This window comes from Podarcis erhardii, assembly GCF_964252035.2.
Source record: "Podarcis erhardii genome assembly, chromosome: 6".
NCBI lineage: Eukaryota > Metazoa > Chordata > Lepidosauria > Squamata > Lacertidae > Podarcis > Podarcis erhardii.
Genome location: NC_138510.1, coordinates 670260 through 694975, shown reverse-complemented (window position 1 = coordinate 694975; position 24716 = coordinate 670260). Strand labels below are relative to the sequence as shown.

The following is a 24716-nucleotide window of genomic DNA, read 5'->3' as shown; positions in this document are numbered from 1 at the left end:
AGCAGGGGCTCTACCACTGAACAATGCCCCTTCCTGTTAGGGAAGTTATGACGCTGATTTATTTGTTTTTATTAGCTCGCTTTTCATCCAAGCCTTTGGGATGCGGTGGGAGGAAGAGAAGGGCAGGATCCACTGGAGGCAAGGGGTTCAAGGACTCTTGGGTGGGGTGAGGGAGGGCACACGACCCCCCCCCCACTCCCAAATGATGGGCACCTTCCAGACATTTCCTTGCCCACCCCAGAAACCACATTGCTTTTCCTCAATGGATTTCACATTTCCTGTGGGCTTAGTAAACAAACTGTTGAGACACCCCAGGAAGTGGCAAATTCCCTCCCCCCCCCCCCGCAAGCACCTGGCTTTGCATTTCCTCCTCTGCCCAGAAAAGAGTGAGTGACTCTTGGGGCAGAAAGTGACTCACCCCCTTCCTCTCCCCCCCCCCCCAACATATTGCAGAATATAAATGGCCCAGGCAGAGCTCTCTTCTGCTGCAGAAGTTGCCAGAGGCAGAGAACAGGGGCAGAGGCAGACAGAGAGAGAGAGTTCCTCGCCCAGCTGCGTCGCCATGGGGTTCTTCCTGGCTCCCTCCCTCTTTGGGCTCCTGACTTGGGTGTCCCTGCATTGCAGCTGCTGGGCTGCTCCCCTCCAGGACAAGGGTCCTCTGGTCATTTCCTTCCCTGGGGACGTGGTCAGGAACGCTTCGGATCGGGAGCTGGCATCTGTAAGTTCTTAGGCTTCCTGGGAGTGGGGTCTCCTAGCCTGAGTCTCTGGATCTCAGCTCTGGGTTGGGGCAAATAGTAATTCAGACAGGGCTGCAGTTGCTGGAAGCTGCAGGAGGGCAGAATTCTGCTCTTGGGCTCAGATCCTGGGATGCTGGACTAGATGGGCTGATCAAACTGAGAGAGTAGGAGAGTTCCGTTGGCAGAGCATCAGACTCTTAATCTCAGGGCTGTGGGTTTGAGCCCCACGCCGGGCATAAGATTCCTGCATTGCAGGGGGTTGGAATAGATGACCCTCGGGACCCCTTTCCACTCGGCAATTCTCTGATTCTTATGAGGCATTCCTGCCCCCCCCCCAGCCAAGAGATAGACAGACTAGTCTTGGTGAGACCATGGGGCTGGTGGGATGTGGAGAAATGAGGTTCAGGACCAGTCTGGCTGAACACAGGGTGCATCATGTGAGAATATGCTGGGGAAAGGAGATGAGGAGGGCAGACTGGATCCGTGTGTGGGTGTATATATCCCTGGTAAAGGTAAAGGGTAAAGGGACCCCTGACCATTAGGTCCAGTCATGGCCAACTCTGGGGTTGCGGCGCTCATCTCGCTTTATTGGCCGAGGGAGCCGGCGTACAGCTTCTGGGTCATGTGGCCAGCAGGACTAAGCCGCTTCTGGCAAACCAGAGCAGCACACAGAAATGCCGTTTACCTTCCTGTCAGAGTGGTACCTATTGATCTACTTGCACTTTGACATGCTTTTGAACTGCTAGGTTGGCAGGAGCAGGGACCGAACAACGGGAGCTCACCCCGTTGTGGGGATTTGAACCGCCAACCTTCTGATCGGCAAGTTCTAGGCTCTGTGGTTTAGACCACAGCGCCCCTTAAATCCCTGGTAGTTTTAAGCAAACTTGCCTTTCATGCATCTGGGCACCTGCACCCAGTTCCTCTTTCTTTATCAGTAATGGGGTTACTGTGGCAGTGGCAGTGTGGAGAGCCAGTGTGGTGTAGTGGTTAAGAGCAGTAGTCGCGTGATCTGGGGAACCGGGTTCGCGTCTCCGCTCCTCCACATGCAGCTGCTGGGTGACCTTGGGCCAGTCACACTTCTCTGAAGTCTCTCAGCCTCACTCACCTCACAGAGTGTTTGTTGTGGGGAAGGAAGGGAAAGGAGATTGTGAGCTGCTTTGAGACTCCTGAAGGGGAGTGGAAGGCAGGCTGTCAAGTCAGTGAGCAACCTAGGCAAGGGAGGCAGGGGAGATGATCCTTGAGCACCCTCCCCACTGCTCCCAGCAAGGGCAGCTCCTTCTTACTGGGAGGGTCTTTTTCACACACAAATGCACCCCTGCAGGGAGGCGACTGATCCCAGAGGGGCAGCCGCTGTGCCTGCCGGCTTGCTGCAGCAGAAAAGACAAAAGGCGTTGTGGGACCTAGGAGGCAAACAGATATGGGGTGGCAGAAGAAACTTTTCCTGGGCCACAGCCCACTTTGAATCACCCTCGAGATGCCCAAAGGGCCATCCTTATGAGATGTGCATGTGTGTGTCTGGGGAGAGAGCAGTTTTAATTCGCAACATCCAGCTAGGAGAGAGGCATCGTGAGCCCCCTTGCAGACTGCTGTGGGAAATGTTTTAAATCATTCGCCATTAACTAAGACAAATCTTGATGCTGGTCGCAAGCCTGTTGCTTGAGTGACCCGTTCACAAGCTCAGCAGCAGCAGCAGCAGCAGCAGCCTCTTCCCTCACTAAGTGGGCGGGGAGCATTTTTCTAGCGATGCTCTGCCCATTGAGCAACTCCAGTGGGAAAGAGATCCACAGGGCCTGCTAGAAGTGGATGAGTTCAATATCAACGGATACAGAGTAGCTGTGATTCCTGCATTGCAGGGGGTTGGGCTAGATGAGCCCTGGAGGTCCCTCCCAAGCCTACAAGTCTATGATTCTGTGATTCTAAGAAGTGGCCCCAGACTCTTGGCTGCTTTTGCCTGTGTGTTTCCTCTCTCTCTCTCTCTCTCTCTCTCTGCTCCCAGACCATCTCAGCTCACAGCTCTTTCCTTCCTTCCTTCTCCCCCAGCGCTACCTCCAACGCTTCGGGTACCTGCAAGACCCCAACTCGGGCTCCAGCGGCGGCCAGGTGACCCTGGACTCCGCCCTCAAGAAGATGCAGCGGCGCCTGGGCCTGCCGGAGACGGGGCGGCTGGACGCCCCCACCATGGAAGCCATCCGGGCTCCTCGCTGCGGGGTGCCGGATCTGGGCACCTTCCAGACTTTCGAGGGAAACCTCAAGTGGGACCACAATGACATCACCTACCGGTGAGTCCCGGAGGGGACCGCTCCCCCCCCCCCCCGTCGTGCAGAGGCAGCAGCAGGCGGGTCTCTGGCGAGGGCAGCTGCGCCTCTGCGCAGAACCTGAGCAGTTTGCCTCCTCTCTGGAAGAGCGCAGCCTGCGCAAGAAAGGACGGAGCCCGCCCTCGTTCCTTGGTTCCCAAAGTGGGCGGTGCCACCTGGGGGGGGGGTGAGGGCGGGATTCCCCAGGGGGTCGCTGGAGGTGCCAATGTCCACCAGACGTCGAGGAGCTGATCTAGCAGCCAACTCCTAGGTCCCTTCGGGCCCCCAATAAAATATTTGCCATTCCTAGGGTGTGCATGCGCCGCGTCTTGTGATTGGCTATGTGGGGCGGGGCTTACCCCCCCCCCAATATTTTATTCCACTTGGCACCCTTGGAAGCTGGTATCGCTGGATTAAGTTCATCAGCAGTGGAGCTCAAAAGTTTTAACTGGTTTCGGACAAATGTTTTGAACATTTTGAAGCAGCGTGCAATTAAATGCTACCGTTTGGAATCTGGTTGTGTTATTTGTTTATCGATTAAATTTATAAACCGCCCTTCCTCCGAAGATCACAGGGCGGTTGACAGAATGAAATCGCAAGATACGCAACAGAATAAAACAAACAAAACAACACACACTCGGACCTTCGTGAGCCATGCAAGCTGCTATTCTGAAAATAGGGTAGGGGGCGCTGGGGAGGAGTTTATGGGACGAGGTGTGTGTGTGGGGGGGGATTTGGGAGCCGCTGCCCTAGACGGCACCCCCAGCCCTCCTGCGATGCCGTGGCTCCCCCTTGGCGGCCGTGGGTCCTGACTTTGTTCTGCCTTCCCCAGGGTGCAGAACTACTCGCCCGACCTGGACGCCTCCATCATCGAGGACGCCTTTGCGAGGGCCTTCAAGGTGTGGAGCGACGTGACCCCCCTCACCTTCACGCGCCGGGACAGCGGGGACGTCGACATCCTCATTATGTTCGGGACGGAAGGTGAGCCTCGGCCTCGTCCCCCTGGAGAGGGGAAAGGGGCGCAGGGAGCAGCCCAGGACCCCAGTTCCCCCTAGGGCGGGGCCTGCGGGAGTCGGGGTGGGAACCCCAGAAGCTGCCTCCCCAGGGAGCTGCCTCTTGGAGCCCTTGCTTGTCCTGAGCCTCGGGCTTCCCCTCGTGGATTTGCCTGTCTCCCCCCGCAGAGCACGGAGACGGCTATCCCTTCGACGGCAAGGACGGTCTTCTGGCCCATGCCTTCCCTCCTGGCAAGGACCGCTACAGTGGGGATGCCCACTTTGACGACGACGAGTTCTGGACCCTGGGCACGGGCGTTGGTGAGTGGGCCGCTGCTTTCCCCTCGTCCCCACATAGAATTGTTGGGCTGGAAGGGGACCCCGGGGTCATCTAGACCAACCCCCTGCAGTGCAGAGTCCATTCAAAGGATCCCTGACCAATGGCCTTCGGATGCCTGCTTAAACGCCCTTGCGGCTGTCCCCTCCGGGCTCTTCATTTCAAGCCATTTATTAAACTTGTATACCACCTTTCATCAGGGATGCGGGTGGCACTGTGGGTTAAACCACAGAGCCTAGGACTTGCCGATCAGAAGGTCGGCTGTTCGAATCCCCGAAACAGGGTGAGCTCCCATTGCTCGGTCCCTGCTCCTGCCAACCTAGCAGTTTGAAAGCGTCAAAGTGCAAGTAGATAAATAGGTACCGCTCAGGCAGGAAGGTAAACGGCATTTCCGTGCGCTGCTCTGGTTCACCAGAAGCACCTTAGTCATGCTGGCCACATGAATTGGAAGCTGTACGCCGGCTCCCTTGGCCAGTAAAGCGAGATGAGCGCCGCAACCCCAGAGTCAGTCACGACTGGACCTAATGGTCAGAGGTCCCTTTACCTTTACCTTCCCCCCTTTCATCACGGAATCACAGAATTGAGTGGGAAGGGGACATGAGGCTCCTCTGCTCCAACCCCCTGCAATGCAGGAATCTTTTGCCTAATGCAGGACTCGAACCCACAACTTTGAGATTGCATAAAACAAATTCATGAATTTCTATACTGTACAAGATAATAACCAGTATATGAATGCAGTGGGGATTTGCATATGCTGTTCTATCTCGGGGTGACTTGCCCTGTCCTGACCCGCTTCTTCCCTCGCTCCCTCCCTCTCCTGAGCAGTGGTGAAGACCCGTTTTGGGAATGCCAATGGTGCCAACTGCCACTTCCCCTTCACCTTTGAGGGCAAGTCCTACTCCACGTGCACCACCGAGGGGCGCGAGGACAACTTGCCCTGGTGCTCCACCACCCCCAACTTCGACCGGGACAAGAAGTACGGATTCTGCCCCAGTGAATGTGAGTGGCCAGGGAAAGGAGGGGGGCTGGAGGCCCCAAGGGCAGATCTACTAGGAAGCGAATGAAGCTCCAGGGCCCCTAATCCCAGAGGGGCCCCAGGAGAGACTTCACTCCATGTTGCTTGAAAAAATGTGGGTATAGTAGACCCAATTTGAGTCGCTCAGGTCAATTTGATTAATTTATTGTGTGGCATCTATTTCAACAATCCCACTGCTTATGAGTCAGTAGCACAGAGGCTGTAAAAGTTGTTGTAAACAATTCCATTGAAGAAGGTGGTTCTCTTTTTATGTATATATATAGATATTTGCTTTATTGATTCCAAAAAGAAAACAGTCAAATTTTTTTTTTAACACTTTACAAAAAGATATAATAGTTTCCTAATATGTATCTTCTATGGCGACTTCCCATCACCCCAGGGGGCGTCTTTAGCATTTTTGGTTTGTCACACTTATCTTTATCAATTATAATACATCTTAGTTCTCTTAAGTTTCTACGATTCCCTACTTTCCCACAGAAGTCACTCCAGGCCTGCCAACAAGTTCAGATTTTTGCAGCGCTCCCTGAGATACTTTCTATACATGTCCCATTCCCTCATAAGTGTTTGTTCAGTCCAACCCCTTCATTTCCCCGTCATCCTTGCGAATTCTGCAAACTCTTAACGGTTTCGACTGCCGCTCCAGTTTAGTCAAGATTACATCTCCTTTCCGGTTCCTAGCTATGAGAATTCTTGCTCTGCGGACCTGGTTGCTGCTTGCAGAGGGGCCCCCGTAATAGTTCAAGTTTCAGGGTCCCCCAAATTCAAGTCTGCCCCTGGCCGGCTCAAGACTCTCCTTTCTCCCTGGCTCTGCCTAGTGCTCTTCACCTACGGAGGCAACGCAGATGGAGAGAAGTGTGTCTTCCCCTTCACCTTCCTGGGCAAGACCTACGACAGCTGCACCACCGAGGGGCGCAGCGATGGCTACCGCTGGTGCGCCACCACAGAGAGCTTCGACCGCGACAAGAAGTACGGATTCTGCCCCAACAGAGGTACAGGCAGTTGCATTTCAAGACGGGTGCCGAGGACTGGATCTGTCCAGTATATAACCATCACTAGTCCCTAAGGGCAGGGGGCCTCACTGGTTAGGGAAAGGCACTTTGGGTGCACTCAGAGGCACTCTTTCTTGCAGAGCTGAGCCAGAGAATCACAGGAGTGTAGAGCTGAATGAGACACCTTAGGCTCATCTAGTCCAGCCCCTTGCAAGGCAGAAATCGCAGCTAAAGAATAATAAGACTCATAAGGTTGTGGAAGGGAACCAGAGGGTCAGCTAGTCCAGCCCCTGCAATGCAAGAATCACAGCTAAATTGTGTCATTCATTCATTCATTATCGTTTATTAAATTTCTATACGGCCCTTCATCCGAATATCACAAGGCAGTTTACAATATAAAAGGGGGGGGGGAATGGCTAACATTGTAACAAACAGAAGCAAGAACAAGAACACACACCAGTTTAAGGTTGTTTAATTAGCCAAGGGGCTGGAAGAAGAGGAATGTTTTTGCAGCAATCACAGCTAAAGGGCCACAGGCCCATATAAGTGGACAGGGTCCCCACAGGTCATTTTGTCTAGGGCAGAAGTCACAACCTTGGCCCTGATGGGTTCTGGAGCTGCTGGACCCATATCCTAGCAGGCCATGCAGGTCACACTGAATTCTAATAATAATAATAATAATAATAATAATAATAATAATAATAATAATGTTATTATTTATACCCAGCCCATCTGGCTGAGTTTCCCCAGCCCCTCTGGGTGCGGGGCTGGCAAAATGGCTTGAACCCGGATCCAGCTGCCCTCAGGGCTGAGCTGTGGGGCTGCCTACGGGTCCCTTCCTGCCACAGGGAAGGGAGGCGACCAAGTCAGTCAGAGAAGGGTACCTCCCTGCCCCACTGCGATGCCCCACTGCCCTCTTGCCATGCTCAGCTGGTGCGCTGCTCCCTGGCAGGTGGGGTGCTGTGGGGGCTGCAGGTTGCAGGGCTCGCCCCACGGGCTCGCCCCACGGGCGTCGGGTGGGGAGAAGGGCTCCCTGCTGGGCCGAACGCTCACCGGCCGCCTCCCTGCAGACACAGCCGTGATTGGCGGGAACTCCCAGGGCGAGCCCTGCGCCTTCCCCTTCACCTTCCTGGACAAGAGCTACAGCAGCTGCACCTCCGAGGGGCGCGAGGACGGGAGACTCTGGTGCGCCACCACCAGCAACTACGACACGGACAGGAAGTGGGGTCTCTGCCCTGACAAAGGTACCCCTGAGCCTCTGGCACATGAGCCAGCCTGGAGAGAGAGAGCCCTGGCACGAGAGGAGGCTAATGCTCTCAGGTGGTTCAACAAGATGCCTGTGGGAGGGTGCGGGTGGTTCTGATCCCGGGCCAAATGGTGGGGCGGGTCAGGGGACCCGCTCCTCCTCCTCCTCCTCCTGGTGGGGGCAGAGAGGTGAGGAGAGAGAGGGCGAGCCCTGCAACCTGCAGCCCCCACCCACAATCTCCTTCCTGCCGTCCAGGGTACAGCATCTTCCTGGTCGCTGCACACGAGTTTGGGCATTCGCTGGGCCTGGAGCATTCCGACGTGCGGGAGGCCCTGATGTACCCCATGTACACCTACCTGGCTGATTTCCACCTGCACTCGGATGACGTGGCTGGGATCCAGTCCCTCTATGGTGAGTGGGGTGCGGGGGGGGGTCCCCTGCTCAGCCACCCGCCCCAGCACTGTGGGCAGGAGGGGGGCCAGAATGTAAAGAGAGGGGGGCCTTCCTGTGCCCCATAGCTCTCCCTCAGTAGCTCCTCTTCTTGGAGGTTGGGAGGAATGGTGGATAAATAAATAAAACATATAATAAGATATGGTGAAGACTTGACGTTTTCATCCCCCAAAAAGTTTTTGATTTGAGCTTCCACTGAAATGAGGCTGCATTTTAATGTTTTAATGTTGTATTTTAATCTTGTTTTTTAAGTTGTATTTCAATCAATTTGTTTTTATATCGGTTGTTAGCCGCCCTAAGCCTGGTCTTGGCTGGGGAGGGTGGGGTATAAATAAAACGATTATTATTATTATTATTATTATTATTATTATTATTATTATATATAACAAATGTAGGGCTGCCATGTGTCTTCTTTTTCCAGGACATGCCCTCTTTTTCAGGGGTAAAATTTGAGACAAATTGCATTTATTTGCTTTGAATGGCAGTCGTAGCATTCTCCTCTTTGCTCTTCAGAATACGGCAACCCTAAATAATGCAATCAATAAACTATACGGGACCTGTCAGGGGTGCCTGGGTGCCTGTTGTGGCCTGGGTGCCTGTCACCCTGGCATCTGGGCTCTCGTGGTCTTTCTGATGGGTACACAGACCCTTGAAAATGCTTTGGCCTTCCCACTCCTAGGCAGAGGGTCAGGCGTGAAACCCACGGTGGGCACCCTCCCCACTACTCAAAGCCCCGAGGACCCTGACCAAACCACCGAGGAATACGATGATGACGGCTCCAGCACGGATGAGGATGTCACGGAGACCACCCCAGTCACAGAGGCCACCACGGTCGTGGAGACCACCTCCGCGGGCCGCGCAGGAGAGGCTTGCAAAATCCCTCAATTTGATGGGGTGAGCGAGATCAGGAAGGAACTGTACCTCTTCAAGGACGGGTGAGTGGCAGGAGGAGGGCAGTGTCCTGGGGAGGAGGGGGGTGGAGGGGCAGGAATGGGGCAAAGGGCCGTGTGAGCCCACAGAAGGGGACACATGGGCTTTGTGCCCTCTGCACCTTTCCTCACTCAGCCAGGGAGGGAGGAAGAGAGGGCTGTTCATGAGTTCTAGCTCTGCAACTCTGTGAGTCATTCTCATTGCGAGATGGGCTGTCAGTTAAAAATTGGCATTTTGTGAGCGTTTTCATTTTTAAAATAATTTTTATTTATTTTGCATTTTATAATATACGTTCACATCCTAACACTCCACTTGACGTCCCTGTCTCTTTGCAGCCTGTCCACTTCCTTCCCTTCTGCCTCATGGCTTTCAAAATTAACTTTTTTATCATTGCATTTTGTACGTTTTCCAATTCTAATTACACGCATTACAAAATACCTCAAAATTTAAATAAGTATAAACAGGGGGAAGAATTCTCATTACAAGTCTTCAGACAACCCTGCTAGTGGTGTTTAGTTGCTTACAATGACCTTTCAAATATTGTGTAAATTTACTCCAGTCCTTTTGGAATCCTTGATCATTTTGGTTTCAGATTTTTCCTGTCAGCTTTGCTAGTTCTGCAAAATCCATCACCTTTACCTGCCACTCTTCTTTCATTGGTACTTCATGCTGTTTCCATTATTGGGCTAAAAGAATTCTTGCCCTGGTTGTTGCATACATAAACAGTCTTTTCTCTTCCTTCACTATCTCTTCACCCACTAGACCCAGTAAAAAGGCTTCTGTTTTTTTAACAAAAGTATTTTTAAACCTTTTCTATTCGACATAAGGAGGAAAAGTCTTTCTGGGAAATGATATTTAATGAGTTTTGTGAGTGTTTTCATTTGTGCCCCAAGGTAGCTGAACATTGGAAGATTTAGAACAGAGAAAGGGAAGGTACTCCTTTTTTTGGAATATTTTTATTAGGAATTTCAACATAACAATTTATCAAAAACACAACATCCTCATCCCCCCCATTTTTCCCCTACCCCCTCCCCCCAAAAGAAAAAAAACAACCCCCCACCCCCCAGACTTCCCTCAGCTCCTCTCTCTGTTTTTTCAGCACATGTTATTCTCTGCATATTATAAAATTGTAAAGATCCTTAATTTTTCTATCTATATATTACTAATAAAAAGTTTGTGAATGTTTTTTAAAAACCTGCCAAGGAGTCCAGTTCATTTTGTTGTTTCTTTAAGTATTTTGTAAAAGGTTCCCATTCTTCTTTAAAGTCACAGTTGTCCTTATCATGTAGTTTGTGTGTCAACTTCACCAATTCCGCCTAGTCCATCAGTTTCTCTTGCCACAGTTCTTTAGTCGGGAAAGGGAAGGTCCTTCTTTTTGCAGCTCATAGTTAAACTGCGGAACTCCCTTCCACAGGAAGGGAGAATTGCTCCTGTGCTCAAAATTTCCTTGTGGATTTCCCTTTGGGGCATCTGATTGGCCACTGCAAGAAGAGGGCTCCTCCTCCGTTCTTAGGTTCTTATGACTAGGGCTGCCCCCCTCACTCTCTTCTCTTGCCAACCCCACCTACCTGCCAGACCCTCGGAGTCCACCTGCCTTCCTCTACACCTGGTCAACCCTGGTGGAGACTGGAGAGCCAGGATGGAGGCTCCCTCTTTCCTTCCTTCCTTCCTTCCCTCCCTCCCTGCTCCAGCCCCTGCTCACAGAGACCTTTCCCTCCTTCCCAGGCAATACTGGAAGAAGCCAGTGTCAGGCACGGGGGCCATTGTGGGCCCCCTCCGCATCCAGGACAGCTGGCCGGCCCTCCCAGATGTGATTGATGCTGCTATCCAGGACGCACAGACGAAGAAAACCTACTTCTTCTCTGGTGAGTGGCTTCCGCATTGTGGCTGCACGTGGAAATGGGTCAAAAACACAGGGCAAAGAAGATTTTTTGGGGTGGGATATGAGTCCACACTAGCTGTAAATACTGAGAGCTCTATATTAGCTCCCGATACATTTCTGAGCACAGTTCAGTGTTGCTGCTGACCTTTAAAGCCCCAAGGGGCCTTGGACCAGTATACCTCAAGGAGCATCCCCACCCACATCATTCAGCCCGGACACTGAGGTCCAGATCCGAGGGCCTTTTGGTGGTTCCCTCCCTGTGAGAAGTGAGAATACAGGGAATCAGGCAGAGGGCCTTCTCAGTGGTGGTGCCCGCCCTGTGGAACACCCTCCCATCAGACTATCTGACTTTTAGAAGATATCTGAAGGCAGCCCTGTTTAGGGAAGCTTTTAATGTTTGATGTATTTATTGTGTTTTTAATATTCTATTGGGAGCTGCCCCAGAGTGGCTAGGGAAACCCAGCCAGATGGGGAGGGTATAAACAATAAATTATTATTAATAATGATAATTTTATTCTGCATAGCTCCATGCTCAGAAGCTGCCCACAACCCCTGTGGCTGCTTCAGAGAACGTGCTGAAGCCCACAAGGGACACCTCGAAAACTCTTGATTGTTGGTGCCCCCAAGGCAGAGTGGCCTCTTCTCACCTGACTGAAGATTCCTGCTAGCAGGAGGAGTCTGAGGGTCACGCTGGATGCATTTAGATAACTGGGAGAGGATATTTTATCTAGGAATGATCCTTCCTCTTTCTTACCTTGTGTGAGAATGCAAATGTCTATTTAAGCAGAGCTAAAACCACCCCTCCTGCACAGCTTATCTCTGGAAGCTATTAGGACAAGGTTGCATAATCTTCTAGACAAATTATAATTTCCAAGGATGCTTTAGGCAGACTCGGGTTATCTTCTCCCTTTTTATTTCTCCCTCTTAATAAAGAAATCACTTTCAGACAAATAAGTAAACAATAAAAAGCTGAGGTTTACGCACATTGAGGTCTTGCCAGGCAGCAGGCACCGTGATGAAAATCAGGGTGGCAATAATCCTTAAACCTTGTAAACACCCACAGTCCAGTTCAAAATGGAGATTGCTTTCTGGAGGAGAGCAAAGAAATGTATTCATGGTAGGTCGGAAAAAGAGTGTGCAGTGACAGGAAGAAACAGACATCACGTCTCTCTCTCGTTCTCCTTCCTGCCACAGAGGAGACGGCCTCATACGGTCCCCTGCCTGGGACTCTCTAGCCAACCTGCCCTCTGTGACAGGGCTGCAGGTCCTCCCACAGATCCATGGGATGGACACCTGCTGGGGGGTGAACAAGGAAAGTTGCAAAAGCTGTTTCTCCTCCGCAGGTCGGCGCTTCTGGGTCTACCAGGGGGCGAGAGTCTTGGGACCACGGAACATCGAGAAGCTGGGCATCCCGAGTGACGTGCCGAAGATTGTGGGGGCCCTGCAGGAGAAGCCGGGCAAAATCCTTATCTTCAGTGGGGAGCACTTCTGGAGGTACCAAGGATCCTGGGGGGCAGAGAAGGCAGGGGAGAGAAAGCCGAAGGGAGGTTCCTGGTCAGACCTCTGCCTGCAGGCCCCCCTCTCTCCCTGGTCACAGTGGGCCAGGATCAGAGAGCAGCAGGGGCTGGTGGAGAACATGGAATGGGAAGGTCCCCCAAAGGTCATCTAGTTCAGGCCCCTGCAGGAATCACAGCTCTTGACCTCAGAAAGTCCATCCTAATGTTTAGTGGGAATCTCCTTTCTTGTCATTTGAATCCATTTATTTGAGTTGTACCATCTGGAGCAGGAGAAGACAAGCTTGCTCTCTCTTCCATGCGACAGCCCTTGGGCTATGTGAAAATGGCTGTCCTATCAGCTCTCAGAGTCCTCTTCCTGGGGCTTCACTCCCCCCAACTCCCCCCCCCACTGTTCCTCAGAAGGTCTCCAGACCCCTGATCATCAGAGAGAGGCCAGCTCTTCTCCAGGACCATCAGTCCTGTAGTTTGACTTGGCCAAGGAGGAATCGCCCCTTCTCAGCTCTGACTCGATGGGCGCAACAGCTGATTGCTTCTCTGCCAGGCCCAGAACACAGAGAAGGGGAAACTGCCTGCCCCATAGCTGCCCCCATGGCATGAGCAGCCCCACCTGACAAGCGCTTCTCCACAGCACCCTTCTCCCTGCCGCTGAATCAATCATCTCCAAAGCCAGCGACAAATAGGGACGGCTCATTTCTGGCCTCAACATGGGTCAACCTTGAGGCATCAGGCGTCCTCCTGCCCCCCGTGTTGTCGGGACTGAAAGGGCACCGTGCCCACCCCAGCACTGACCAGACCTGCGAAGAGGGCATGGCGGGAGGAGGAGACCTGGGGTGGACCATGGGGAAAGCCTTCCTCAGTCTTGCTTTCCTCCTCCAGGCTGGATGTGAAATCTGAGCGAGCGGATAAAGGCTCTCCTCACTACACGGACAGCCTCTTTCCTGGGGTCCCACTGGACTCTGAGAACATCTTCCACTTTAAAGGTAAGGAGGGTGAAGAGGGGCAGGGGTGGGCTTAGAATGCAGGTGACCCGGGGGGGGGGAGAGCACTGCCAGGAGGGGATTCAGACTAATCCACCACCCCAATTCCCAGACTGTGCTCTGCGGAGCTTTTCTTGGTGTCCCTGCTCAGAGGCTGAGATGCTCTGTCTCTCTTGACCAGGGGTAGGCAACCTAAGGCCCGGGGGCCAGATGCGGCCCAATCGCCTTTTCAATTTGGACTGCAGACGGTCTGGGAATCAGTGTGTTTTTACAGGAGTAGAATGTGTCCTTTTATTTAAAATGCACCTCTGGGTTATTTGGGGGGCATAGGAATTTGTTCATATGTTTTTCCCAAAATATAGTCTGGCCCACCACAAGGTCTGAGGGACGGTGGACCGGCCCCCTGCTGAAAAAGGTTGCTGACCCCTGTTCTTGACCTTATGTAGACTCTGGCCTTAAGGGCCTTTCAGGAGCTCCCTCTTCAGGTGGGGATGGGAATTGCTCCACTCACCTGAGCCCCTGCAGAAGGTCCAGCCTGTCTTCCCATCAACGCTCAGAGCAAACCTTTCTGCTCTAGGCCTAAAGAAGGCCAGCTGCTGGGGGCTCCTTGCTGGGATTTCTGTATGCAGCCATGGGGCAGGTGGGGGTGGCTGGATTGAACCAGAATCCTGGCACTGGGGGAGGGAGGGGGATGAAATTCATGCTCCCCACCAGGTGTTATTTGTTCTGTGGTGGAAGGCATAGAGGTGCCTGTGGCAAATGTCTGTATGTTTGACCCTGAAAGGTAAATATCAGCTCTGGGGTGGGGGTGGGGGGTGCCATTAACATGGGGGGGGGGGTTAGGGGGAAGGGTAGAGCTCTCCCTCCAAGCGCTCTGTCCCCAGTGGGACAGTGCTGTGGTCCAAACCACTGAGCCTCTTGGGCTTGCCAATCAGAAGGTTGGCAGTGCGAATCCGCATGACGGAGTGAGCTCCCGTTGCTCAGTCCCAGCTCCTGTCAACCTAGCAGTTCGAAAGCACGTCAAAGTGCAAGTAGATAAATAGGTACCGCCTTCTAGCGGGAAGGTAAACGGCATTTCCGTGCGCTGCTCTGGTTTGCCAGAAGCGGCTTAGTCCTGCTGGCCACATGACCTGGAAAGCCGTCTGTGGACAAATGCCGGCTCCCTTGGCCTGAAAGTGAGATGAACGCTGCAACCCCATAGTCACCTTTGACTGGACTTAACCATCCAGGGGTCCTTTACCTTTCTTACCTTTTACCCCAGTCAGATTCAGAGCTTCCCCTTGACCCCCTGCCCATTTATTCATTTTTCATAAAATTTAAACTCCACTTGGTTGTAAAAGAAACCTCAAAGCGGTTTATGAAGATAAAGCAATGACACTGTCAATAAGAAAAACCAACAGTTATATTTAAGACTTTGGGAAAGTTAAAATAGCAATAGGCTAAAAGACAGATTAAATCTCGCATTGACTTTCTCAGCCTCTGGGCAGGTGCAGAAAAGGGCATAGAGGCGGCTCCTGCCTGATGTCAGTGGGCGAGGGACACTGCCATGCGTGGCTTTCTTAAGGGTGCAGGAGATGTGAGACTGGGTCTCCTGTCTCTTCCTTGGGATCCTCCCCTCCAGAGGCCCTTCCCAGCTGCCCCTCCTTGGGTAGCCTCGGCCATTTTGCCTCCTTTGCTGGTGACTTTGGCACTCCTTTGATGACCGTCCCCCCAATTTCCTTCCTCCTTCCAGGGAAATACCACTTCTGCCGGGGACCGTTCTGCTGGAGGATGACCCCGCGCTACCAGGTAGACAGAGTGGGCTACCTGAAGTACGATGTCCTGAAATGCCCGGAAGAGTAAGCTTGCCAGAGGGCTGCTGGGACCCTCCTCTGCCTGCGGTGGGACTAAAGGGCAGTCGCCCACGCAGCTTTGTCACCCCAGCCTGGACCAGCAGATCAACCTGGGAGGCTGTGCCCAGGAGATGCTGGTGCCCTGCTCGACTGCCGCCCAAAGAGGACTCTCCAGCCACCCTGTGCCACTCCCGGGGCACGTGGACCTCTTGCCAGCCTGAGCCAGGTGCCTTGCAAAAGCCTCACCGGGTGCAGGCAGCCGGGCTGCTGGCACAAATTGGGTCCCTGCCTGTTGTGTGTGTGTGTGTTGCTTGGTCATGGACTTGTGGCAAAGACCCCCCCTGGGGAAGAGAAGGAGGGTGCCTTCAACCCTCCCACTGCCTCTGCCTACACTGCCTCCTGTGGGACCTCCAGCCTCTTGGACTTTCTGAATAAATGAAACCCTACCCCACCTGGAGCCTCTTGTCTGCTTATGAAGTGGTACATAGGGTGGGATTTGGGGGGGCTGGAAGGGGCTCCGGACATCTGGGAAGCAACACTAGCTCAGTGCTGCAAATGCTGCTAGCCAGCAGCTCTCCTGGTCCCCCCATTTATTTATAACCCCTTGCAGAGCATTTCCTATCAGAAGGAGGGCGAGTGCCCTGCTTGCTTGCCTCAGCTTCCAGTTCTGTGGGCTGGTAGCAAAGAGCTGCCTTCTGCTAACTGACATGGTGTGTGAATAAAGCATAGAAGCATAGAATGGTAGAGTTGTAAGGAACCCCGAGGGTTGTCTAATTCCAACCCCCTGCAATGCAGGAATCTCAGCTGAAGCATCCATGATAGACGGCCACCCAACCTCTGCTTCGAAATCCCCAAGGAAGGAGAGTCTGCTCCCCTGTCAAACAGCTCTTGCTGTAAGAAAGTTCTTCCTGATATTTAGTCGGACTCTCTTTCCTTTCCTTTGAACCTGTCAGTTTGGGTCAGGAGAAAACCTTCTTGCTCCCTCTTCCATGTGGCAGCCCTTCCGATATCTGGAAACAGCAATCGTATCTCCTCTTTTCCTTCTGAGCATCTGCTTGGCCTCTGTGAGAACAGGACGAAAGGAGCCTTTGGCCGGATCCAGCAGCCCCCACCCTTTTCAGAATATATTGTATCGCTTTTTCTCATATAATAAACATAATTTAAAATACAATAAGCAACAGCGGCAGCAGCCAGTCCATCATTTAGAGGGGGAAAGTGTAACCAGCTTAAAATTAGAATCATTACTTAGAACAAGTTTATGATCCCTATTAAAGCCTCTAATCCAATAAGTCTCTCCCGATGCTTCCGTGGGTCGGAGGCGGCTGTCTCAATTGATCGTCTCATCTCCTCCAGGAGATGAATGGATGCCAGGCATTGTAAAAGGATGGATCGTTTAGAAACAGCGAGATGCTGGCATTCTGCAACTGATCTGTCCATAGGCTCAGGGCAGGCTCAGGTGTGCTCTGTCGCTCTGGCCAGCAGGACCGAAGGAGAGCCCTTTATCCTGCAGAAACCCATCTCCACAGGGCATGGGGCCTTTCCAGTGTGGTGTAGTGGTTAAGAGCGGTAGTCTCGTAATCCTGGGGAACCGGGTTCGCTTCCCTGCTCCTCCACCTGCAGCTGCTGGGTGACCTTGGGCCAGTCACACTTCTCTGAAGTCTCTCAGCCCCACTCACCTCACAGAGTGTTTGTTGTGGGGGAGGAAGGGAAAGGAGAATGTTGGCCACTTTGAGACTCCGGAAGGGGAGTGATAAAGCGGGATATCAAATCCAAACTCCTCCTCTTCTTCTTCTTCTTCTTCTTCTTCTTCTTCTTCTTCTTCTTCTTCTTCTTCTTCCTGCAAAGGCAGCTGCCTCAGCTCAATTTCTCGCCTAAGAAACATGCAACGCTTCACCCAACCATTTGTTGTTGTTGAGTCGTTTAGTCGTGTCCGCCTCTTCGTGACCCCCTGGACCAGAGCACGCCAGGCCCTCCTGTCTCCCACTGCCTCCCGCAGTTTGGCCAAACTCATGCTGCTAGCTTCGAGAACACTGTCCAACCATCTCGTCCTCTGTCGTCCCCTTCTCCTTGTGCCCTCCATCTTTCCCAACATCAGGGTCTTTTCCAGGGAGTCTTCTCTTCTCAGGAGGTGGCCAAAGTCTTGGAGCCTCAGCTTCACGATCTGTCCTTCCAGTGAGCACTCAGGGCTGATTTCCTTCAGAATGGAGAGGTTGGATCACCCAACCATACAAAATCAAATGTAGGGGTGTTTTTGTGAGCAGTGAGGCAGTAATTAGGATGCAAAACAGAGCAGATTTATTTATTTGTTTGTTTCATTAGATAAAAGTTATACACCACTTGATTGCAAAACGAAAGCAAAACCTCAAAGAGGTTTACAAAAAAAAGCAAGAAAAATGTACAACAATAGTTTAGAAAACAACAACAACTACTTTATTATTTATATCATGCCCATTTGGATTTGGCTGGGTTTCCCCAGCCGCTCTGGTTTACAGAATATATAAAAACATCATAAAACATCACGTGTTAAAAACCTCCCAATAAAGGGCTGCCTTCAGATGTCTTCTAAAAGTTGTGTACGTAGTTCTTTATCGCTTGACATCTGAAGGGAGGGCATTCCGCAGGGAGGGCACCACCACCGAGAAGGCCCTCTGCCTGGTTCCCTGCAACTTGGCTTCTCACAGTGAGGGAACAAGCAGAAGACTCCCAGAGGAGGACCTCAGTGTCTGTGCTGAGCAATGGGGCGTGGAGACACTCCTTCAGGTATACAAAATAGTATGAAAATAAAAAAGTAGTAAAAAAGGTTAAACTTCACATCAGTTTTCTAGGCCTCTGGATAGGCTTGTCTAAACAAGAATGTTTTTAGCAGGCAGCAAAAAGAATACCTTGAAGGCAGCTGCTTAATATCACTAAGCAGGGAGTTCCAAAGTGTAGATGCTGCCACACTAAGCGATCAAGTTTTTACAAATGTGGAATGGGTGTTACCTGGCACCGGTAGCAGTGCCCCTTCTGCTGGTTTTGTGAGCTGGAGGCGGCTTCCGCAGGCTCCTGCCTCTGCCCCAACTAACTGGGTGATCTTTCAGGTGCCACAGGAATGTTCAGCTGCCTGGTTGCTTTGTGACAACCGGCTGTCAAGGCAGCCCTGTGGTCCTGTGTTGTGGTGATGCTTGCATAGCCTTGTTAAGCTCCTCTGGGCTCCCAGCAACAAAAATAAGAGAAGACCACAAAGGCAAGACGACACTTTGGGAGAGACACACTTGGGGGGAGGGTGAGTGTGCAAATCCCCTGTTGGAACAAATAATTCAGCCGCTGAGATGTTTTTTTCACCTTACAGTTGTATCTCGGAAGTCGAACGGAATCCGTTGGAATCTGTTCCGGAAGTCCCTTCGACTTCCAAAACATTCAGAAACCAAAGCGTGGCTTCTAATTGGCTGCAGAAAGCTCCTGCAGCCAATCGGAAGCTGCAGAAGCCGCCCAGGACGTTCGGCTTCTGAAAATAGTTTGCAAACCAGAATAGTCACTTCCGGGTTTGCGGCGTTTTGGAACCAAAACATTTGAGAACTAAGCTGTTTGACTTCCAAGGTATGACTGTACTTCTGCTCAATATTGAATAGCAAGAATACTGAAACTATGCAAAACTATCTTGGCAAAATACAAAGACCATAAAAGAAGAATTAAAAGTACAATGAAACAGGGCCGGTTATTATTATTATTATTATTATTATTATTATTATTATTATTATTAATATACCACCCTATACTCAGAGGTCTCAGGGAGGTTTTTAAAACAGCAGCAGCAACAGCAACAGCAAAATAAGCGTACAATATACTTGTCCTTGCCACTGAGTGCAGCTGAGCACCAAATGCCTGGTCATATTTTTTTTATTTTATTAAATTTCTGCCCTGCCTTTCCTCATCCTAAAGAAGCCCAGGGCAGCAAACAACAGCTAGCAAAGCAAAACCACTCAAAATTAATAAAAGAACATTTAAGACATTCATAAAGATTAAGGTGGTCTAAAAATGTCCCAGAAGATTAAGAACGTCTAAAAACATTTCAAAACAAATAAATAGGATGGGATGTCATTCAAAGCTAATCTCCAGAGACCACCTTTTACACAGGAACAGGTCAAAGTGCTGTGGACTCACAGCTTAGAGTTGTGAGCACCGGATTCACTTCCACAATACAGTCGTCGCACAGCAGAGTATAGCAGAGTCTAGCAGTGTATACACGACTCGGAGAGCAGCTCTGTAGAATATCTTCTTTTATTCTATAACTACAACTATAATATACAACTATATACAGAGCTAAATAGGTCTAAGCATAAATGAATGCTGCACTGAGTGTCTGCAGCTGCTCTTAGCAGCAACCTTATCTCTACACACGATCTCTAACACTCAGTCTCTCTCTCTCTCCGACACACTGACTGACTGACTTGGTGCTGGAGCGGAATAAGTAGAAAGCAGAACACTGCTCCTCCTCTCTGGAGAATCAGCAGTCTCGTCAGGAGATTCTTGGGTATGGGAGGGGTGAAATCTCCTCATCCCGCAAGGCTTGGCGGAATCTATCAGGGTCCATCAGCCTCTGCGGGCGAGCCCAAATCGGCTCGCCACCTAAGCAGGGTGGGGGTGGAAAGTCAATCCTGGCTTTCAGAGTGTAGTGATCAGACCATGGCACCTTCATCGAAGGAGACATGATCACATCTATACCGACGCCAAAGATCAAATCCAGCGTGTGGCCTGCTTGATGTGTGGGGCCCGAAACAAACTGGGAGAGCCCTAGTGTCGCCATGGAAGACACCAGGTCCAGAGCCTGTGAGGAGGGAGTGGCATCAGCATGGATGTTGAAGTCCCCCAATACCAATAGGTTAGGGAACTCCAAGGCCCAGCCGGCCACCGCCTCCAGCAGGCCTGACAGGGTGGCTGCTGGTGCGCTAGGTGGCCGGTACACCAGCCAGACAGCCAAGCTCTCCTCGGAGCCCCACACTAGGCCAACACATTCAATGCCGGGGATCGATGGCGATGGTAGAGCCCTGAAAGAACAATCTTCCCGGATTAATAATGCCACCCCTCCCCCCTGGCCCACAGTCCGTGACTGGTGGAGGACGGAGAAACCCGGGGGCGCCATCTCTCGTAAGGTAACAGTATCCCCTTCGTGCACCCAGGTCTCCGTCACACAAGCCAGGTCGACCCCCTGCGAGGTGAAGAAATCTCGCAGGGTGGCGGTTTTGTTGCCTATAGACCTGGCATTGCACAACACCAGTGACAGAGGTAAGTAATCCTTGCTCACCCTACCCTCGTCCCTCGGGATGGGGCACAGATTGGAAGGGGTACGAGCATATCCCCTTCGCCTATAACATCTGCCCCCACCGCCATACCTCCCTCGCCCCTTCACAGTAGGAATCCCAAGCCTCATACTCGCCTCCATTTACAAAATATAAAAGCAAGCAAACAAAAAACAATTACAGTACACCAAAATAAAACCAATCCCCACCCCACTCAACAACCATCCCACCCCAACCCAAAACAAAACAAAACAAAATAAAAATACATGGATAAAAACCACCGTTTATGGTGGTACAACAAAGTAAAAAGTAAAAACACTTTTAAAACACTTTAAAATATATAAAAACATTTTAAACATTTGCTGCAGCAGCACCAGTGTCCTTAAAGTTGTGGCGGTGGTGAGTGTGGGCCCCGCCCCCCGGGCCCAAGATGGAGAATGGGCTTGCAGGGAGAAAAGCCCTCCCCACAAGCTCACGGCAGAGCGGCAGCAGCAATGTCCCGGGCCTCCTTGGAGCCTTATATGCCGAGGTGGAGTATGGGGCCCGTCCCCAGGCCCAAGGTGGAGAATGGGCTTGCAGGGGGAGCGGTCCTCCCCACAAACTCACGGCAGAGCGTGATATATATATATATATATATATATATATATATATATATATATATATATAATGTTCATAACTTGCTTTCGTAGATTTTCACGGGTACAGGAATGCAGGTTTTGGTGTCCTCGGGTGTCTTCCCGTGTAAAAGTTGGGGTGTCTAGGCGACGTTTCGACGAGGTCTCAGGCACCAGCCTGAAGATGACGAGTGAGACCTCGTCGAAACGTCGCCTAGACACCCCAACTTTTACACGGGAAGACACCCGAGGACACCAAAACCTGCAATGTTCATAACTGTATATATAAACCACATGTCTGAAACCCCACAGAAAAAGTCCTGAAACCATTTTGTCCCTCCCAAGTTGACCTCAAATATTTCTCTGCAAGGTCGAAGGAAAACAGAAAAGCCTTTTCGTTCACAAATCCTGTCTTAAGGGTATGTCTGTGTATGAATAGGGTGAGCCTGTGACCTGGCTCAGGAACTAAGTATTTATCATTACAAAAAACTGGCCAGGCTCCCCAGGGTATCCAATCAAGTAAGCATTAACAGGTAACCTGCCAGACAGGAGGTGAACAGTGCACTCAGATTTCTGTTGTAGACCACCTTTTCTGTGATGTAGGTATGATGTGTCTGGGGGGGTGGTCTTGAGCTACACCCCTTCTGTGATGTAGGTATGATGTATGATGTCTGGAGGGGTGGTCTTGAGCTCCAGGGCAGGGAATTTAAAATGTCTATATAAGGGCAGGCACACCTGGGTTTGGGGTCCTCCTCCTTTCCTGTGTGTGAGGAGGTGTGAGGGCTTAAGTGCTGCTTTGCTTCTCCATATTCTCTGGTTGGCCTCTCTTATTTTCTACAAAGGACTCTATAAGGGCTCTTGTGTCCCCCATAAGGGAATAAGGGCAGATTTTTGTTTACTACAGAATTAACACGGAGAAGGCCGTGCAGGCCACCTTCAGCTCCTTGGAGAAAACGGTGAGAATTAAAAGCAATAAACAAGTAGGCAAATAGAGCTCAGACGGGGAGATATTGGGCGGGGAGGGGAGGATGGAGAGGCGCTCCTTGAGGTCTTATAGGACTTCCCGCATCTCACCTGCCCCCCAACCCCACCTAGCAGAGGGAGCGCGAGGGCCTCGATCCTGCCTCTTCGGAGACCCAGTGGCGTCCAGAGGTTCCTCCTCCCCCTCCTTATCTGGAGGTGCGAGACTGTCCTGGGGGGGGGGGAGGAGGGAGATGCGGGGAGAAGAGAGAGCAGCCTGGGCTGGAGAACAAAAAGGACAAAAGCGGCGCGCACGCGGAGGACCCCCCCTCCTCCTCCTCTTCCTCGCAGGTGGCTCCTCCTCGCTGAGATATGGCAGAATCCGGCAGCTGCAGCGGAGCCCAGTGGCGTAGCGTGGGGGGCGCAGGGGGGGGGGCGGCCGCACCGGGCGCAACATCTGGGGGTTAGGGTTAGCGGGCGCAAATCCACGGGTTAGGGGGCGCAAATCCACGGGTTACTTGCCTTGCCCCGGGTGCTGACAACCCATGCTACACTGCTGGCGGAGCCCCCCCGCTCTTGCCAGGCCAGAAGGGGCTCCCGGCAGGCGCCAGCCAGAGACCCTTCCGCTCCCGGCTGGGGAAGGGTCCTCGGGGCTGGGCGGCGGAGCCCCGGCCGGGCGCGCAGAAGGTCCCTAAGGGGGCGCATCTCCGGGCAGGGCTGGGGGAGATTCAAGAGTCTTGAACCCCGGAGAGCCGCTGCTGCCGGTCAGTGCAGACTGCACTGAGCAACATGGACCTGTCTTAGTGAAATTTCTTGCAAGGCTCTACCTCGTCTGTTGCTCCTTGCATTTCCCACAAATAATAATAATAATAATAATAATAATAATAATAATAATTTATAACCCGCCCTCCCCGGCCAGAGTCAGGCTCAGAGCAACAAACACCAAAAAAATCACAGTAAAAACATAATAGGGGGGAAAGAAAGGGGGAAAAAACAAATTTAAAATACGGGTTAATGCAGCTTCGTTTTAAAAGTAGCCCATAAATCAAAATCAAGACCATAAGGGGAGGGAAACATAAGGGTCAGACTGAGTCTAAACCAAAAGACAGGCGGAACAGCTCTGTCTTGCAGGCCCTGCGGAAAGATGTCAAGTCCCGCAGGGCCCTAGTCTTTTGGGACAGAGCGTTCCACCAAGTCGGGGCCAGTACAGTACAGAGTGTTCCACCAAGTCGGGGCCAGGACCTGACAAGGCCCTGGCCCTGGTTGAGACCAGTCTAACCACCTTGCGACTTGGGACCCCCAAGGTGTTGTCATTTGTGGACCTTAAGGTCCTCCGTGGGGCAGACCAGGAGAGGCTGTCCAGTTGGTACGAGGGTCCTAGGCCGCACAGGGCTTTAAAGGTCAAAAGCAGCACCTTCAACCTGACCCTGTACTCCACTGGGAGCCAGTGCAGTTGGTAAAGCTTCCTGCTGCGCCCTCGGCTTCTCCTTCTCCTTTGGGTAGTGATAAATTGGGATATCAAATCCAAACTCTTCTTCTTCGTGCTACATGACCATTCCTGGCCTCAAAGTTAGGCATCAAACACTCCACTTTCTTCTCTGCCCCTTCCTCTGGTTAGTCGGGGCTGGTGAGTATGAGGAACAGGGCCTTCTCGGTGGTGGGGCCTGCATGATGGAATGGCTTCCAGCAGAAAACTTTAGCGCTCCTTTTTCAGCTGCAATCCTAGGCACATTTCCCTCAGAATAAACCCCAAGGAGAAAGCTGTAAACAGCTGCAATTGGACTAGATGTCTCTTGGGGTCCCATCCAGGGGTACGATTCTGATTCTTAGTAGCAAGCTATTTAAACTCAACTATTTGAGCACAAGCCTCTCTCTATCCTGGCAAAAGGGGTACTGAGAATCAGTGTGGTGTAGTGGTTAGAGTAGGGGTAGTCAATCTTTTTATCCCTACCGCCCACTAATGCATCTTTCTTGAGGGTAAAAATTCCTTACCACCCACCAGCGCTCAATGGAAGGGGGATTCAGCTTGTGCCTTGGAAACCCTACCGCCCGCCTAGAATCCTGAAACGCCCACTAGTGGGCGGTAGGGACCAGGTTGACAACCCCTGGATTAGAGGGTCAGACTGGGAGAGAGCAGGGTTCAAATTCTGCCCCCTTGCACTGGGTCATCTTGGGTCCTGCCTTCTCTCAGGCTACCCTCACCTCACAGGGTTGTCGTTGTGGGGATTAAAAGGGGAGTGGGAGAACCACGAGCTCCTCGGAGGAAAAGGTGGAATATAAGGGGAAGCAATCCATCCATCCGAGGGGTGGGTGTGTCTGCCCCCCTCCCCAACCTCAAGAATTGGCCTCGCCCTCTCCGGAGCCTCCTCCTGACGCATCTCGTGGCAGTGAGTTCCGCAGGCGAAGAGCGTGCTTGGTGACGTAGACCTTCGCCCCAACAGCATCTCTCCTCCTCGCGCGCCCCTTCTCTCTTTTTCTCCGCGGAAAAAGGAGGCGCTAGGACCGCGCCGCCCCGCGCTCGCCGCCGCCGCCGCCCGCCGGAGCCTCCGCACCCTCGGCGGGAGCAGCATCCGCGCCCCGGACAGGCAGGCGGGCAGGCGGGCAGGCAGCCACTTGTGGCGGAGCGGCGCCGAGCCCCAGCCCG

The 24716-nt window shown here is 52.1% G+C and overlaps 1 protein-coding gene across 1 annotated transcript; it reads left to right on the top strand.

Annotated features, from left to right (window-relative positions):
• The first annotated feature begins 502 nt into the window (after positions 1-502).
• MMP9 (matrix metallopeptidase 9) lies at positions 503-15670 on the top strand. The gene is made up of 13 exons (XM_081867690.1): positions 503-718; positions 2778-3016; positions 3864-4012; positions 4213-4344; positions 5186-5359; positions 6212-6385; positions 7456-7629; positions 7887-8042; positions 8761-9016; positions 10737-10876; positions 12237-12387; positions 13287-13390; positions 15120-15670. The coding sequence occupies exons 1-13, from the start codon at positions 563-565 to the stop codon at positions 15227-15229; spliced, it is 2115 nt and encodes a 704-aa protein (XP_081723816.1). The 5' UTR covers positions 503-562; the 3' UTR covers positions 15230-15670.
• Positions 15671-24716: the final 9046 nt, after the last annotated feature.

Coding starts and splice junctions, on each gene's coding strand:
- MMP9 (XM_081867690.1), top strand. CDS start 563: ATGGGGTTCTTCCTGGCTCCCTCCCTCTTTGGGCTCCTGACTTGGGTG. Junction 8,043..8,760: donor TGGGATCCAGTCCCTCTATG/GTGAGTGGGGTG, acceptor TCCCACTCCTAG/GCAGAGGGTCAGGCGTGAAA. Junction 13,391..15,119: donor GAACATCTTCCACTTTAAAG/GTAAGGAGGGTG, acceptor TCCTCCTTCCAG/GGAAATACCACTTCTGCCGG.